Source organism: Grus americana, chromosome 15 (assembly GCF_028858705.1).
Source record: "Grus americana isolate bGruAme1 chromosome 15, bGruAme1.mat, whole genome shotgun sequence".
Classification (NCBI taxonomy): domain Eukaryota; kingdom Metazoa; phylum Chordata; class Aves; order Gruiformes; family Gruidae; genus Grus; species Grus americana.
In genome coordinates, this window is record NC_072866.1 from 2,279,994 (window position 1) to 2,297,676 (window position 17,683).

Consider the following 17,683-nt stretch of genomic DNA (forward strand, 5'->3'; position numbering starts at 1 on the left):
TGCCTGGGGGAGGCAGGGAAGGGGGCTGCACCCCACACACACCCCCCCGGGACAGACCCCCGGAGGGTCTGAGGAGGGTCCCGGGGTGCCGCTGCGCCGGGGCGGGACACGTCCCAGCGCTGGGAACAGCCGGGGGTACGGGACACGCGTGGGGCGAGGGGTCTGGAGGGGGCGTGTCCAGCGTGGAGGGGCGGGGCTAAGGCACAAGGGCGGGGCCGGGGCGGGGCCGGCGGCGGAGCGGCGCGGCTGGGTTCGGTGCAGCCGGGGCACCATGAACCGCTTCAAGGCGTCCAAGTTCCGGCACACCGAGGCCCGGCTGCCCCGCAGGGAGGTGAGCGCTGCGGGACGCTTCCCCGCCGTCCGGTACCGGGGGATGCGGGGGCGGGGGGGACGGGACCGGGGCTCCCGGCGGTGCAGGGTAGGACCAGCCGCGCGGCAGCGGCGGGGCGGTCCGGGGGTGCTGGTGGGGCCGCCCCGGTTAGGCGCTGCTCCGGGTGCCGCTGCTGCGGCGCCGCCCTGTATGGCGGGGCCGTGCCCGGGACTCTCCCCCGGCCCGGTGCCCGGCCGCGGTGCGGCGCCATCGCCCGGGCGGCCCCTCCTCGGCACCCTCCGCTTCCCGCCCCGGCGTCCGCGGAGGCTCCCTGCCACGGGGCGCTCTGCAGCCGGGTGCCGGCGGGGGGGGGATCCCCCTCCTGGGGCCGTGCAGTCCGTGTCCCCCCCCCTTCCCGGCCGGCAGCTGCTCCGGTGCAGCTGGCGTGGGGTGCCCGTCTGTGGCGGCAGGGAGCCGGGCTGTGTCCGTCCTGCCGCCAGGTCCCGGCTGGGCACGGCTGGTCCAGCGGCTGGACCCTGGTTCACGCTGCCCGCCATCCTAGTTCGGCTTGGTACCTCGGCCCTCCCCGGGCAGCGCTGGCTCACCCGTGCCGGCTGGGGAAGCGTGCACCCTGAGCGTGAGACGCTGGGACCCCGCTCCTGCCACCCCGCTTCCGCAGGCAAAGAGGAAGCTGGGGCCCTGTGGGACGGTGCTGAGCTCCATCACCCTGCCCGTGAGCTGCGGAGCTCGGCACCATCGAGTGCCCAGCTCCGGCCTCTGCCCTGTGAATAACCAGCCACAGCCGTGCCGAGCGTCGTGATCCGTCAGGGCTTGTGAAGAGATGCTGGGTCAGGGATGGGTTGTGCCGGGTGAGCCACGCCGGGAGCGTTATCAGGACACGTAGCCCTTCTGGGGGCTCCCCGAGCTGGACACCCTTTGCCTGGCATCTCCGCAGCACCATGACCGTGAGCGAGGCTGCTGCCGCCGCTCTGCTGCGGTGGAGGCGGGCGGTGGGATCCCACCCGGGTGGCTCCCAGCCCGTGGGGTGGAGAGGAGCTGGCACAGCTGGAGCAGGGTCCCTGCCGCGGATGGTGCCATGTGGGAAGGAACGCTGTGGATCAGTTGCATGGCACAAACTGCTCTGGTTACCAGTCGTGCCGGGGTGGCACGCAGGTGTGGGAAGCTGGTAGCCCTCAGCGTAGACCATCTGGCCAGAAGGGAAGGGCTCAGGCTGGACAGGTGATGCTGCTAAAAATCATTGCATCTTGCTGCCATTGAAAACAATTTAGGGGCTCCTGGGACACCAAAACATTCATCTCCCAGCCCTTGGACATCAGCACGCTCCTTCCCTGTAACTTCCCGGCCAAACTTGTGCCAGGCCAGCCTGTCCTGCACTCACATGGCTCTGCAGACCCGGTGAGTGCCTGAAACATCCCCCTGAGCTTCGACTGTAGGAGGGGACACGGTGGCCCCTGCCATTGTGCCTGGCCTCGAGCATCCCAGCATCACTGTGGCATGCCAGCCTTGGTGCATCTGCAGAGCAGGTGGCAGGTCGCCGAAATCTTAGCCGGCTGAATGTTTGGCTGTGAACCTCAGGGTACGGATGTGCTGCTGCCAACAGCCGGCCCAGGGAGCATGTGCATCTGTGCGATGTGGCTGCTGGGACGCCTGGCCACGGGGGGGGGGGGTTATGGCATCCTCCAGGCATGGATGTCCCTGTCACTGCTGCCCTGGCATTGGTCGCCGTGGTGGAGGAGCTCTGCGGCACACAGAGGGACAGCGTGGTCTTGCCCCGGTGTGCAGGGAGGCATCTGCTCTGCCTCCGGCAGCCCGCACGTGGAAGACGGCCTTTCTGAGAGGCATTTCCCATCCAGGTGTGAAACATGTCCCTGGGAAGCGAGGCCACGTCACCCAGCTCTGCGGGTGGGAGGTGGACGTCTCTTCTCCAAACCCATCTCGGGTGTCACAGCGGGAAACGCTGTTCGTGTCCCCGGCTGAGCAGAGCAGCTTGTTTACGGAGGCGAAGGCAGACACTTGACCTGGCCAGCTCGGGAAGCGCAGTGTAAACACGAAGGATCACATCTGAGTCGCTTCTCCCCTTCAGGCAGCATCTGCAGGGCTCTTCTGGCTGAGGCGCCCCGAAAGCTTGCGGTTTGTTTTAGGGACGTAGCCAGGATGGTGCCGTATGCTTTACCAGCTGCCCTGGCACGCTGCAGGAAGGATCGCTTCCCCGAGGGCTCCCGCCTGCCTGCGGGGATGGGCTGGAGCAGCTCCGCAGTCCCTGTGTGACACCTTGCCGCAGGGGTCCTGCGTGGTACCCCCCGATGCTGGGGGCCAGATGTAGCTCCTGTGCCCCCTCACCGAGGGACCAGCGCAGGGTGAGAGGGTGCAGATTGTGGGACCCTTCCTCCCGCATCTTGGTCATGCTCCAGACCTGTTCCCTGTCCCTGCTGCAGACTCCGACCTGGCTGCTGAACCTCCCTTCGGCAGGAGAAGGGTTACCAGGTCTGCCACCCCGCAGGCTGCTGTGACAGGGACCAGAGGAAGTGCTGCAGGAACTGCTGCTCTCTGTCAGGCCTCAAAAGGAAGCCGTGCAAGAAGAGGAAATCAGGGGCTCGATCCTTTTGGGGCTGCGTGCACAGCTTCCTTCCCTGCAAAGGGCTCTGCCCTGCTTGCAGGGTATCGGCTGCTCCGGCTCCGGGCCGCAGGGCTCTGCGATGCCAGTGGCCACCAGCTGCTCTGCAGGCATGGTGGCAGCTGTAAAACACTCGCCTTTGCTCGAGGGCTGGACTTGGCCCTGGGTGTGCCGGGGAGCTCCTGGTCCCAGTGGCCACTTGAGGTTGGGTGTCTGTGACACCCGGATTGGGTCCAGCTGGCGCAGGGTGTCCTGGTGCCCCACGGGTGCGGTGCTCAGCTGTGGAACAGCGGTGGGAAACACTGCAACGTGGGATTTTGGTTTGGGAGCTGTAATGAAGTTCCTTGGCCGCGTGTCCGTGCGGGAAGCGTGCTGCCAGAGGTGTTTACCTGCCTTAGTCAACAACAGCCTGACCTCGTGGTGCTTCGCAGCCCAAGAGCCTTTGTCCCATCCCAAATTCCCTGACATGAGTTTATCACAAGGTCCTCCGAACCCTTCCCACTGCGGGAGAGCCCAGGGCTGGGACAGTTTTGGGGAGAGGCAGCACAGGGAGCTGGGATGCTCCTGTCCCTCGTTCCTGCGCAGAGCCAGCAGCAAAGCCCCCAGCTCTGGCAAGGGGCTGCACTTTTATGCAGGGAGCGTTAGCAGCCGCGTTGCACCCTACAGAGGTGCCTCTGGCACGACTCCGTTAGTGTTGGCACCCTCCAGGTAGTGCCAGGTCCATCGGTGAGGGACCTCCGTTGGGGCTGAGGGTCTCTGGCCGTGCTGTGCCGATACCTCGTTGTCTCTCTCCATCTGTGCTCCGGCCACGGCGTCGGGCCCCTCCGAAACAGAGACATCTCTTGATGTGGGTTTGTCCCTCTCCATCCCAGGCCTGGATCGGGGGTATCCGAGCGGGCTCCGTCACGTCCTGCGGGAACCATGTGAAGGCCAGCTGCCGCTGGATCGCCTTCAATGCTGAGGCGGCAGGTGAGGCCCAAGGAAAGGGGTGCCGAGCGCGGCTGGGGCCGGTGGGATGGATTTGACCCTGTGGTCCCTGCGGGGCTCGTTGCTGGGTCAGCCCAGGGCTGAGGGCAAGTTGGAGGAGGCTTTCCCCGAGTTCCCCCATAGGTGCTGATGGTCCCATCCTGCACCTCTTGGCTTGCATTGCAGAGCTGGGTGGTGTCCCTGTGTCGGGGGGGGGGGTGGTCCTGGGAGCATCGTGTGGGTGCTGGGCAGGCTGGTGACCTGCTCCTGTGTCCTCTCCTGCAGGTGTGCTGGGCATCGTGCCGCTGGAGTGCGAGGATGGAGGCAAGAGGACCGTGTCTCAGCTCTGCTGCCACTCGGGTGAGCTGGGTGCCTGCCAGCCCCGGTCTGGCTTGCCCCGTGCCTCTGCCGTGCTCTGCACCGGGGCGCTGAGGAGTTGGTGCCACCTGCGCGGGGGGCATTTGGCCCAGCGTGGGCTGCGCGGAGGGGCTCAGGTGCCGAGTCCCAGCCCAGGGTACCGTGTTGGGCTGTCTCCCGGGCAGGGGGCTGGGAGAGCTGCTGGGGTCCCCGGGGACCACCACCCACAGGCAGGGCGACCCTGGCAAGTCTCACTCGTGTGTGAGGCGCAAACCGACTGCAGCCGCGCTGACCACGCGAGGCTCTGCCAGACTGGGCTTTTGCTGACGAGCCGGATTCATCCACGTCCCTTCATCTCTCAAGCCGCAGCAAGGTCTGTGAGCACGCAGCTCTTGCTCACGCTTTTCCTCTAGCACACCCCATGTTACTCATTGCACGCCCTCAAGTTCCCAGTACACCCAGTGCCAGGCTGGCGGAGGAGCTGGGGATGGCATCACCGCGCGTGTACCCAGCTCCAGCGACGGGAGGAACAGGCTGGACCGGTGGCCACGTGGCCCTGAGCAGCTCCGATGTGGGCAGAGCGAGCGCCGCAGGGGAAGAGGCGGCTGGCAGCATTGCCCCTGGCAGAGGAGCACACGCTGCGGAGGCGAGAGCTCTGCCTTCTGCACGGGGACGGAGTGTTGGGGAGCCCGGGGTACCCCTCAATGGTGTCGGAGCAGCAGTGCCAGCCTGGGGGGCACCGATCACCTATTTCCCCCCAAAAAATTGCGCTGGAGCAGCAAGACGGGAGCTGGTCCCAGCGCCGCCTTCCCGCGTGCGGTGGCTTGGCATCGCTGCGGTGTGGCGCTGGCACGGAGAGCTGCACCGCAGTGGCACGCAGGCCAGCGAGCTCCGATGCTCCCAGGGGAGCGCTGGAGGGGTGCGCGGGGAGCCAGCGCAACGGTAACGGCTTCTTAATGAGATTTAGCGTGAGCCCTTTGAAGCCGGCCGTGCCAGAGCAACGCCTCCAAAGCGGGGAAGGGATTTTTCTCTCCTCCCAGGGCAAATGCAGCCGAGTGAGCCGCTCGCTTTTCGTGCCTCCTGGGCCTGTCTCTCCGCAACCTACTGGAAGCGGGAAAGTACACAGTGACCTACTTTCCCAAGCGTGCCAAATGCATCCGAGGGGCTGCTGCTGACGGTGCCAGCCTTCCTCCCGCAGGGCCCTGCCGCCGGAGCCACGAGAGGCGGCCCTGCCTCCGGCGCGCCGAGCTGGGGCATTACAAAGGGAGCCTTGTTACCAGCACGGCCCCGGTCGGCCACGGCCTCGCTCGCCGGCATCTGGGCCGGCACAGACACCCTCATGCTGTTCATGCTTCTCCCTGTGCCTCCCGGGCACGTCCATCCTGAAACGAGAGCCAGGGTTAGACAGGGAGACGCAATTGTGTGGCGCTGCCCTTCAGGGGTCCCGTCCCTCCAGGAAGGGGTGCGAGACCCTGACGGACAGCGTGGAGGGGCTCAGGCTCTTGCAGCAAAGCTGAGCTGCTCCAAAAATGCCTCGATGGGGCTGGATCCGACCCCGGCTGCCCGTGCCTGCCTGCAGATGTGCGCGTGTGAAAAGGGTCTGAGGCTGGGGGAGAGCGAGGGCAGGCAGACGCGCTGTCCGCAGGGTGACGCGGGGATGAACCTCTGCCCTTCTCCTTCCAGATGTGGTGACGGACTTTGACTTCTCGCCCTTCGATCAGCTCCTGCTGGCTACAGGCTCTGCTGATGAGATGGTGAGTGCTCGGTGCCGGGGGTCCCGAGAGGGCACCCCGTGTTCCCCAGCGTGTCTCTGGGATTTGCTGCAGAGCCTGGAGGAGACGGAGCTGGAGCGATGGGAATAAGAGGAGCCCGGGGTAGAAGGTGCCAGCCTTGGGGAGCGGTGTGGGATGTCCCCAGATTGTGGGGGACAGAGCAGATGGATCAGCCCTCTCCCACCTGGGATGCCCGCAGCTCTGGTCCCATTGAGCCGCGCAATGAGGGGTCCCCCAGTGTCCTCGGGGACCAAAGCTTGGAAAAGCAGCGAGCCCAGGTTGAGCACCGCTGGCACCCAGCCGGGTCCGGCTCGCCTGCCCAGGGACTGACCCCCCCTCTCCCTGGGGCTGCAGGTGAAGGTGTGGCGCCTGCCCGAGAGCGGCCAGGACCTGCCCGGCAGCGCGGGGCTGACCCTGAAGTCCGGGGGGGGCCCGGTGGATGCGCTGCAGTTCCACCCCACGGCGGACGGCGTCCTTGCCAGCGGCGCGGGGAAGCGAGTCACCGTCTGGGACGTGGGGCGGCAGCAGCCGCTGACAGGTAGGCATGGCCGTGCCCGCCGGCTCCTGCCCGCGACACACATCTCCACCGTGCTGTTGCCGGGGCTGAAGCAACGGGCTCAAGTCTGGACCTCGGTGTCACCGAACAGGCGGCACGGGTGGCTTTTTGGGCAGGGAGCACCGCAGCCCCTTGTGCGGGTGCACGGGCTCCCCCGCGCTCTGACGTAGCCATGTAAAAGGCTCCTGCGCTGCCCAGGGTGTCTACAGCAGCTTTGCTGGGGATCCCCTGGGGTGGCGGGTCCCTCTCCAGGGCGTGGGCGGACGTGGGTGCCGTGGGCTGTGGCTGGCCAGCCGTGGGAAGCGCTCGCAGGTGGGAGAGCGATGGCTCCTGCCTCACCTGCGGGAGGGACCCTGCTTAACCCCGATCCTGAGCCTCCTTTCCTCCCCCAGCCCTGGACTCCCACGGGGACCAGCTGCAGAGCCTGACCTGGAAGCGAGACGGCCGCCTCCTCGGCACCTCCTGCAAGGTGAGCCGCTCCCACGGGCGACCTCCCTGCGGCGCGGCACGGCACGGCCCGGCCGGGCTGGCCGCCGGCTGCGCCCTGGTCCTGGGGTGAGGCACGCGGTGATCCTCTTTTGGGGAGAAAAGAGCAGAAATGGGGTCAGGGAGCGGCACCGGAGCCGAGGATGACGGGAGCGCTAGATGGCGCCTGCCACACGCTGCCCGTGCGCTGCCGGACACGCTGGCGTGCGGTTGTGCGCAGGCATGGAGGCCAAGTGTGCGGGCAGAGCAGGCCTATGGCCTGAGCCAGCGTTCCCCCTCTGCGCTAAGCGTGCGGGCCCGGCATGGAGGCCGAGCGAGCTGCCAGGTCCCCGGGCTGTGCGCAGAGGGCTGGGTGAGCAGGACCGAGCGTGCAAGCCCAGCTGAGCGTGCGGGACCGAGCGTGCGGGCTGAGCGAGCAGTCAAACCCCCTGCGCCTGTGGGTAGGAGGCGAAGCGCGTGGGCCGAGCGAGCAGCCGGGCCCGAGATGGAGTCCATGCTGGCCAAGCGTGCGGACCCCGAGCCGTGCCGTGTGGCCCCCGAGGTCCGCAGCATCACCGTGCTGTGCCGTGCGGGTCTGGCCGACGCGTCCTGGCAGCAAGGCTGGCACCGGGGCACCTCCCTGCTCTCTCTGCTCCCCGGCCAGCCCTTTCCGAGGGGCATCCCATGCCCCGTTTGGCTGTGGGGTGCCGGGCAGGAGTGGGCTCGCTCCCCTGGCCGCAGGATGCTGGGGAGCGCCGGCAGGGCGGCATCCGAGAGGTCGGGCTCTAGCCCTGGCTCTGCTTTGGAGGCTCCCCCCTTCTCTGGGAGCAGTTTTGGGGACGTGAGGGTCCTGGTGAGGCTGTGGGGGTGCTGGGGGTGTGCCCCTAGACCTTGAAGGACGCTGTGCAAGCTGTCCACGGGGGCAGGCACCGCAGGCAGGAGAGTGATGGGCAGGAAGGAGGGGGGCTGCTCACTCCAAGCCTTCTGCCTAGTACGGCCTGACATCCCGCTGGCCCCGGGGTCCTTGACCCTCCTCTGTTTTCTTTTTATCTCAACAGGACAAGAAACTGCGGCTCTTTGACCCCCGAGCCAGCCCGGCTGCCTTCCAGGTACCGTCCCTCCCGGGTGTGCTGGGTGACGTGGTACGGGCAGCCCTGCCCGACGGGGGCGCCCGCTGCCTGCCACGGGGTGGGCTTGGTGCCCCAAACTGTCCCAGCCCTGCCGCAGCGTGGGAGAGGCGACGGCACAGGCTGAGGGCAGGGGGAACGGGCAACCTCTTCCTCGGCCCCAGTGGGGTTCAGCACAGGGGACCCCTGCCCTCCTGCGTGCCGGTGAGCTCCGGCGGTGCACCGGCACGCTGCCACTGGGGCTGTCTGCCCGCGGGCAGGATCCCCGTCCCTGCGGGCGCAGGGGCTGCGGCGGGGCTGTGGGCACCCGGGCTCCGCGCCGCCGTACGGGAGCTGGGCGAAAGGCTCTCGGGGACGAGGACCTGCCAAGGGTGAGGGCTGGGCGGTTGGATCCGCACAGCTCAGCAAATAACAGCGATTAGGAAATAAGTAGAGGACTTAAGCCTTGACGTGGAGTTTAAACAGCCTCTTATTAGAGGTTTCCTGTGGCTTGGGGGCTCTGGCTGCCACCGGCCGCTGTCCCTCGCTGCGGAGGGGGCTGGAAGCCTTTGGGAGGGGAGGGATGCGGCGGAGAGCAGGGCGAGACGGCTGCAGCGGGCTCTGCTGCGCCCCGTGCCTCTCCTGCCGCGGCGTACACGTGCCCAAGGGCTTTGGAAGCCGATGGCCTCTGGTGCCCGTGCTCGGGCACAGCGGTAACCCCGGGCACCGACGAGGCAGCCGGTGCTCCGGCGCTGCGCCGCACCGGGACTCTCTGGCCGCCGGTTGCCCCTGGGCGCTTTCCGCAGGTACGAGCGGTGCCCTGACCCTTCAGGCAGCTTTATAAACACACCACCGCAAGATTGACACATAAACCCAGCGGTTACACGTGCGAGTGAGCCAGGGCAAAGTGCTCCCGGCCCTCGGGTGGCCCTCGTGATGCCCCCCTGCACCAGGTCCCGCTTGGCAGGGCTGGAAGGTACCCGTCTCTGCTCCCCAATTCATCCTGCGCCTCTCCGCCGACGGCCCCGGCCGCTGCTCCCCCCCCCGACCCGCTCCCCGCTTCTCCCCCTGCCAGACCTGTCGGCTTGTATAACGGCGTTTCGGCGAAGCTGCGAGCGCGATGGGCTCGAGCCAAGTCTCCCGGGGAGGGTGGACTCTGTCTCGCTGAGCTATTAAAAATAACGTGTGAATGATGGTGGCTGTTCAAAGCAGGCAGCTCACTTCCCTCCGCTGCCGTCTGATCCAGCCCGGGGCTCGGGCTTTGCCAAGAGAAATATGCACCTTCGCTGCCGCGGCCGAGCGCTGCTGTGCCGCAGCCCTAACCCCGGTCGGCTGAGAATTGATGAAGATGTTTAGTCTTGGAGAAGTACTGTGCTGAAGGGGAAAACTTTAAAATGCCATAAATCCTCTGGAAGTTTGCACAGGGCTTGCTTAGCCAAGAGGAATAACACTCCTGTGTTTTGTTTTTTCTCCCCCCCCCCCCACTTGCTGGAGGGCCGGGTTATTTGGAAAGGCTCCTTCTTCCCCTGGGCCAGCGCGGTTACGAAACCGGGTGATGCCGGGGCCGCCGTGTGGGTGCCAGCACCTCGCGAGCTCCCGGCTTTGAAGTTGCCTGTTTTTTCACGGCGATGAGCGAGGTGAGCGGCGCGATGGGTTTTCCAGCTGCGCTGGCCCCTGCCGCGCCGTGGGCTGGGTTTCCTCCGCAGCAGGCGAAGGGCTCGGGCTCGGCACTGCCGCCGGCTCACCCGGAGCACGCGGTGCTGAAGCCGGCCTCGGCAGAGGGCTGCTCCTCCGGCTGCTTTTCTTAATTTGCCAAGCCTGCCTCATTAAACCGTTGTGCTTTTTTTTTTTTTTTTTTTTTTTTTTTTAGAGCAGGGAGAAAGGATGAGAAAGAGCCAAAGTAAGAGCCTCGGGAGGAGGGGTCGCCACCGCGGTGCCACGATGCCTGACGGCGCTCTCGGGTCTCGCGGATGCAGCCTGCGCGGGGCTGGGGACGAGGGTGGATGGCGAGGAGGGTGCGGTGCCGGCCGGGCTGGCAGGGTGCCCGCACCCCGCGGCCGTGCCCTCGATGGGGGCCTGACCCCCCACCCCCCCGTTCCCCCTTACATCCGTCACAGCTATTTTGAGCGCGTCCCGGCAGCGGGCAGGAGCGTGTGACGCAGCGAGCGCGGCGGGGCTGGGGTACGTACCCAAGGCCACCGCGTCCCTTGGGAGAGCAGTGGCCTCATCCTGCTGGAACCCCCCCCAGCCCCTCGTTGCTGCGTCGGGGCTGGAGCAGGGAGACGTAGGCACAGCAGCCCTTCTGCGAGCGTTAGGGCTGGGCTTGCACCCCGTTGCTGCCCTGCGTGCCTTTCTGGGGCCCCTGAGCCGCCCTGGGAGCTGTCAGGGCCCCCCCTTTGCTGCCGCGGGTCCCGCTGTGCCTCCGCTGCTCCCCCTGCCTGGCTGGGCCCGGGCCCGAGTGCCGCCGAACTTCTGGAGGCGTCCCCTGAGTCCTGTCCTCTGCCTCCTGCCCTCCCAAGGCCACGCTGCCCCGGCTGCAGCCCCCCCGCCCCCCCTCCCCTCCCCTCCCGCGGGGGCTGGTGGTCGCCCTCCTCGCCTTGACCCCCTCCCTGGAAGCGAGTCACATCCTCTCCCTCACCGCTTCGGCTCGGCAGTGCCTCGGCGCTTCTCCGCTCCCGCCCTCGCCCAGGCAAACCCCACAAAACGTCACGGGCCGTGCCCGTGGGGTGCGTCGTGCGCCAGCCGTGGGGGGACGGAGTGCTGAGCAGGGGGTGGGAGCACCGCGAGGGTGCCCGTACCAGGCGAGTCACCAGGACCGGCGCGGAGCAGCGATTGGGGTATGGCGGGGGGTGCTCGGGCGCCATCTCCGCTTGTCCGCGCCTCTGGGTCCCGGCAAGCTGTGGGTCCCCGGGCTTGGGGGGCCAGATGGGCACGCAGCACCCTGCCTGCACGCACGGGCCGGGGTCTTGCCTGTCCTCTGAAGCAGCTCTCTCTAAAGCGGGGTGCACAAGGCAATGCGGGGGGGGGGCAGGGAGAAAATAGGAGCCCTTCAGTTGTACGCACGTGTCACTTGTACGTCCGTCAGCATACGTCTGCTGGGGGTGCACCCTCAAAAATGTTTACTGACGGGGGGTGGGGGGGTGTGCAAATCAAACCACGTGGAGACGCAGCTGGAAAGAAGGGAGGTGGCCGCTAGGTGGTCAGCGGGGGTGTCCCGCACTGTGCGGGTGCCCCGATTTGGTGCGGCAGAGCCACGTCCGCCGGACACGGCATTGCCCCGGGCTGGCGGCGTGCGGAGCCGATGGGCCGCATCCCGCCCCCGCACGCTTGCGCGAGGGGCTGCACGCATCTGGCCGGCACCTGGCTCCCATTACGGGGCCGGGGCGGGTGCCGCCGGTGCCGGGCTGCGGGGCCGCCGCCGAGTGCGGCCAGTGTGGGACGGAGAGGAGCCGGCTTCGTTCTCACGAGAAACTTCCCCCGCCGACGTTTCGGCAGGACCGGGGGCGAGGGAACGGCCGCACACGCCGGGCGAGCGCATGTTCCCGCTCACGTTTTAATGAGCTCTGTTTTAATGAGCGGGACCGGGGCTGAGGGTGCCTGGGGACAGCTGGGAGGGTGTCCCCGTGGGTTTGTCCCCACCGTGGGTTTGTCCCCCACCTCGTGGGCCGTGCCGGGGGCAGAGCTCCACGCCTGGGAGCACCCAGGGCTCGCAGCCCCCCAAGCACACGTGGTGGGGGGCAGGACCATGTCCCCCGAGGCCGGGGGTACCCCACCTCTGCCCAGGGTAGACCGTGACCACCGTGACCACCATCCCGTGGGCCACATTAGCCTCTGCCAAGGTGGGGGAGTACGGCGGGGAGCGGGTCTCTGAGGGCCGTGGTGGCAGGGCGATGCTGCGGCGAGGTGGAGATCCAGGCTGGGGTGACCTGGCCATGCCCATAGCCGGGACCCCACGGACCCCAACGCATCACCTCTGCCCAGGATCCCGCTGTCACCCCGGGGCCGGTTTGGGGACCACTCGCCAGGGGAAGGCGCATCAGGACCTAGAGAGACTTCTAGCTTTGCTCCTCCCCACCCCATCGGCACGGGATCCCACGCCGGGGTCACCCCGGGGGTACCTGACTCCCAGCCTCGGCAGCGGCTTCCTCCGGGCTGGGGGAAGGTCCGCAGCATCCCACATTCCCAAGGAGACCGTGGGAAGCTTTGAAAAAGTTGGCCTGGCTCTGGGCTGCCTATTTATAGCACCGCGCGCTCGCCGCTCTCATGCTTCTGTTCCCCAGCGTAGCTGCACGGGACTGTTTATATTTCCTCTGCTCTGCTTCCCCCTCGGCCGTCCTTCCCAGGAATGCTGCTTGGTATGGCAGACATGGGGAAGTCGAGGAGGATTCGGGATGAGCCAGCGGCACGGCGAGGGATGCGGGTGCATGGGGGGGGCACCGGCTCGCCCTCGCCTGGGTGCCCTTCCCTCCCGCTGGGGACGGCCTCGGCGGCTCGGCACCTCGCTTACCGGGGGCTGGGGCTCCAGCATGGCGTTTTGGGAGCCCCCCCCCCCGCCCCGACTCGCTGCCCGAGCTGGGGCTCCTGGCAGGCAACAGTGTTTGGGGGGGATCTGATAACGGCCTCGTAGCACGGGACTCACGGGGCCGCTGGCTGCAAGGAGAGATGAGATGCGGGAGAGGAGGGATGAGTGCGGACGGGTGCTGCAGGGTGCCTGGCCCACGTGGCCCTGCTCTGTGCCTGGGCATCCGTGCCGAGGTTGGAGCCCCCGCAGCCGTGGCGGCTGTCCCGACGGGAGCCCACTCGCCTTCCTGCCCTCGCTGGGCCGGCAGCATCCTCTGGGATGTTCCCTTGGCCTCACCAAGGGCCGGAGGGGCTGGGCGGAGGCGGGGGGGGGGGGGGCTGTGCTGGCAGTGGGGTGGGGGAGGCAGAGCCTGCGCGGTGCTGACGGTGCCCAGCTCCCCGGGGGCACGGGGGCACACGGCGATGCTGCCCTGGCCGGCGGGATTGGGGAGGCGGCGTGGGCGGGAGGGGGCTCGCCCCGGTCCATCCCCACCGTGACACAGACACCCCACACCACCCCACACCTGGCAACGGGAAGGGGCCAGTGCTGGCAGCATGACGGCTACCGGAGCATCCCTGCCGCCATGTGCGGTGGTTGGGGTCCTTACGCTCCCCTGGGGCAGGTGGCACCTCCTGGTGTCCCCGAGCTCCAGGCAGAGCCCAGGAGCGGAGCTGGCCTGGGAGAGGCTGCTCTGCTCTCCTGATTTGGCAAGGGAGGGAAATCACTCACATTCTTGTGCCGAGAGGAGGACGCGGTGCCGTGGTTAACCCCCTCGGCTCCCCAGGAAGCCGTTCCTTGTGCCCCCCGCCCCCGTAGCCTCATGGGGTTTGGAGGGAGCGATGGCTTCCCCACGTGCATGGCTTCCCCTCTCGGTACGGGGAGGAGGTGGCCGTCCCCAGAGCCCACCGCAGTGCCCCGGTCTGAGGGGACCCCTCCTGCCCTGGCGCCCACCGGCAAAGGGCTGGTCCAGGCTGGCTCTGGTGCCTCCCGCGCCCACGCGGGTCCCACTGCTGGGCTCCCTTCCCACGGGGGGGTCAGATGCCCGCGGTCTGCTAGCCACGCTCATGGTCTGCTAGCCACAGGCAGGGCTGAGCTGTCCAGGCCAGGGGCAAAGCTGTGACCCTCCCCAGCTGCCCCCACCCATCCAGCCCCACGGCTCTGCCCCGGGCTCCCCATCCCGGCTGAGGGTGCCTGCTCCTGCGGAGGCAGGGCTGGCCCCGGGGATCACCCCAGCACCCGAGCGGCGGTTGCTTTGTGTCGGGCTCTCCCAGGCAGCCGAGGAGCCGGAGGCGGTCGCTCCCCGCGGGCAGCTGTTACCAGCTCACCCGGCATCCCTGCCAACAGCTGCATCCGCCACGCCGGCCCTGCTCCCTGGCGCTGCCCCCCCGCAGCCCCCCGCGGCCCAGTGCTCCGAAGCTGCACGGGGAGCGGGGCTGGGGACCCCCGTGCGTACCGGCGTCGTACCCCAGCCTGTGCGGGGAGGGATGGGTTGGGAGGGGGAGAGGGACGGTGCCGGGAAACCCTCCCCAGGCAGCTGATCCGGCTTGGAGGAGGGAGCACGAGCTTCCCCCGGCCTGGGCTGCCTAAAACCAGCTGGGCTGGACCCACACAATGGGCTGGAGGAGGCTGGGCTGCCTCAGCGCTGGCGGGGCCGGGAAGCTGGGAGGCCTCCTCGGCTCCCCGTGCGCTGGCCCGGAGCTGGTGGGCTCCTCTCAGCCTGCCGGGGGCGGGGGGGACGGGGACGCCCGTCCCTGGGGCTGCAGCTGGTCCCCTGCTCCAGGGACACAAGGGGGTCCCGGCGTCGCCCTGGCTGGGTGCTGGGGTCCCTGCCCAGCTCTGCCAGCCCCAGGGACCCGCAGCAGCCCCACGGCCACGCCGGGGCTCTCCGCTGACTGAACCACACCGGTGTCCGGCGTCGGAGCTGGGTCACGCTGCCCATCCCCACCAAGACCCTCAGCACCAGGGGAGGGGACGCGGGGCAGGGACTGACTGCCACCCGGCCCCGCATGCTCACCTCTGGCAACATCTGCACAGCCGGGTGGCTGAGCCACCGCCGAAAGCAGAGCGCCCCGGCCCCGGCCTCCCCGCATGCTTGCTGCCAAACGTACTGCTCCGCCGGGATGGAACTAATACAGAAAACATGGTCCCCGTGCTGCGGCCGGCACAACACAGGCTGGGAGCGGCAGCGGCATCGCACTGCCCTCCGCCAGCCGTGCCGCCCGTCCCGGGGGGCTGCCGCCCACCGCCGTCTCTCGGGTGTTGTGCTGGATGGTCCGGGGAACCAGCGGTGCGCAGGAGCCAGCGGAGCCGGCGCAGTCGGTATCGGATCTCCAGCTGTTGAGTTTTGGCTGCCACAGCCGCGCGGCTCAGGTGCAGAAGTGCTCTCCTGGCCGACGAGCGGGCTGGCCCCGGCTCCCGGGGTTTCCATCCCTCTTGGCACCGACCCTGGGACGTGTTCCCTTCTCCAGGCCCTTCTCCCCCTGCCCCCGCCCCGGGAGCCGGCTCCAGTGCCAGCATGTTGGAGGTGGGGGCCGGGCCCCTCCTGCCCCACATCCTGCCCCTGTGGCTGGGAGCGCCGGGCTCGGCTTGGCCAGCGCTGCCTCTTCCAAGTGAGCCGCGCTGGCTGGCGAGCGCCGTGTTTGTGCTGGCAAGGAGGCTCGTGTGCCGGAGCCAAGGGGAGGATGAGCTTGGCACCATGTACCTTCTCCCGCCCCGGCTGCCGGTCTCTCCGGGGAGCGGGCATCCCGCTGGCGCCGGTGGTCGGGACTGGAGGTGGCTGCTGCTGGTGGGGGGGGGGTGGGAGATACGGCACCTCCGGGCACCCTCGCCGGACCGCCGTGGTGGCAGAGCCTCACCAGTGGGCGCAGTGCAGTCGTGGCCAGTGATGCACAGTTCTCACACCGGGGGGGATGCAGCTCACGGGTCCCGGTTCGTCTGGCACCGGGGTCACCGTGTGCGTGCCAACCTGGGGCTGCGGACGTGTGGGCACCCTCCTGCGCCCACCCCATCCCTCCTGCCCCCACGCTGGGTCCCCCCCTGCCCTGCGCGGAGGTACCGGAAGCTCCGTGCCAGGTTTAGCTCTGGCAGAGCCCTCTGCTTTTCCGTGCCAGCTCTGAAATCGTTAGCAGTCTTTTCTTGGCTTCGCAAACAAGAGCGAGGGGGCTGCGAGCGCTGCCTGTGCCGTGGGGCGAGCGCTGGCTGACGCCGGGAACCGCAGGACCCATCTGGGGGCCACATGGGAGCCGGCAGGCAGCCGCCGCCGGCCCCACGGTAACTCTTCCCCTCCCGTCCTCGGCAGAGCGGCACCGGGGCCAGTGAGGGGGGGGCTGGGCTGGGGCCCGTGGGGGGGATGCGGTGGCGGTGTGGGCTGGGGGGTCCCAGCCCCACGGGGAGCCCAGGGGAGAGGCAGAGTGGGGCTGTGGGGGCTTAGGGCGGTGCGGGGAGCACGGCCGGGCTCAGTTTGCCGTGTGTTTTGGTAGCATCCCGACGCACTCGGGGCACCCAGCTCCTGCAGCCGGGATTCGGCGTGGACCGAGAGCCCGGGGATGCTGCCGGGGAAGTAAGTCACTCTGTCACCACAGCCACGGCCAAGCCCCTTCTCGTGCCTGCTGGCATGGAGCAGCTTCCTCGCAGCACACTGGACCCCGACCCCTCTTGCCAGGTGCGGGGAGAGCCCCAGGGGGCCAGGGGGTCATCCCGTGCCCCCTCACGCTCACATTACCTGCTGCCACCCTCCGCTCCTTGCCGGGAGCCAGGCCAGCCACTCCACAAAGCAACCACGCCAGCACCGGCGCAGGGTGGGGGCTCAGGACTGTCACCGCTTGCAGGCCGTCCCCACCGCACTGTCACCACGGCCGTCTCTCAGCGGAGTCAGGAGCCGTCGCTCGGCTCCGTGTGCTCGGTCCCGGGGCGGTTCACAGCCACCGCCGGTGAAGCACGCATCCCGCACGGCGTGCCCGGCGCAGCCGGCGGCGATACTGACGGCTGTGTCTCCTGTGCCTTGCAGAGTGTCCCAGGACACGAGAACAACAAGGACTCCCGTCTGCTCTGGATGGGCGCCAGCGACTGCCTCATCTCCGTCGGGTTCAGCCAGGTACGGTCCTCACCGGGAAGGCGGCCCCGGTGCTACCGGGATGGTCCAGCCCTGCTCCGGCGGCAGCCGTGCTGGAGCCCCAGGAGCTCTTTGGGTGGCCTGCGCCCCACGAATTCAGGAGGTCCCCTCAAAGGTGACCTGGCCCTTGCTGGGGACGGAGGGAGGCTTGCCGGTGAGGGAGGTGGTGCTGCGGGGCCGGCCGGGCAGCCCCGGTGCCCACCGACGCCGTGTCTGTGCCCCTGCAGATGCGGGAGCGGGAGGTGAAGCTGTGGGACACGCGGCGGTTCAGCGGGGCGATGCTCACCGTGGCGCTGGACACCTCGCCCGGGTAGGGACGGGGACTCGCTGCGGGGCGGGAGGGCGGGCGGCGGGGACGTGGCGCGGGGGGGACGCCGTGGTCAGAGACCCGCGGGGAGCGTGGTGGCGGAGCAGGAGGCGGCAGAGAGCTCCTGGCACTGGCACGCAAAGCTGGGGACGAGGCTGGGGACGGCACGGCCCCATCCCCGGCACCATTTGGGTGGGATGGGAGGGCGGTGGCAGTGCTGGGAATGGCGCTGGGGTGGGACGGGTGCTGTGTGATGCTGTGGTGGGCAGTGGCAGGGGACAGCACCAGCAGTGGCTGAGGTGGCTGCTAGCCGGGTGGGCGCGTGAACTGGGGGGGGCGGGGGGGAGGGCGGCACGACGATGCTGCGGGTGAGCCAATTCCTTTGGCGCTGCCCGCGCGCCAGAGCGGCTCGGCCCCGACCCCCCGCTCACGATGGGGCCGCGGTGCTTTGTGCCATGGTGCCGTGGCGGCTGCCCAGCCAGCCGTGGCCAGGCCGGTGGCAGAGCCGTGCTCGCTGGGCGTCCCTTGGGGCAGTGG

General features: G+C 68.7%; 1 protein-coding gene across 4 annotated transcripts in view; it reads left to right on the plus strand.

The window, feature by feature from the left end:
* Positions 1-223: 223 nt before the first annotated feature.
* LOC129213161 (mitochondrial import inner membrane translocase subunit TIM16-like) overlaps positions 224-17,683 on the plus strand; it is a 40,622-nt gene continuing 23,162 nt past the window's right edge. For 2 of the 4 annotated variants that reach the window (XM_054842730.1, XM_054842725.1), the window contains exons 1-9: positions 224-331; positions 3,818-3,914; positions 4,197-4,271; positions 5,952-6,022; positions 6,395-6,578; positions 6,989-7,065; positions 8,120-8,170; positions 16,735-16,821; positions 17,067-17,149. In XM_054842730.1, the coding sequence (XP_054698705.1) occupies positions 272-331; positions 3,818-3,914; positions 4,197-4,271; positions 5,952-6,022; positions 6,395-6,578; positions 6,989-7,065; positions 8,120-8,170; positions 16,735-16,821; positions 17,067-17,149 (785 nt within the window). In that variant the 5' untranslated portion in view covers positions 224-271. Of the gene's footprint in view, positions 332-3,817; positions 3,915-4,196; positions 4,272-5,951; positions 6,023-6,394; positions 6,579-6,988; positions 7,066-8,119; positions 8,171-16,207; positions 16,288-16,734; positions 16,822-17,066; positions 17,150-17,683 lie in introns of those variants that run through there. The other 2 variants (XM_054842726.1, XM_054842727.1) reach the window with 2 other exon arrangements.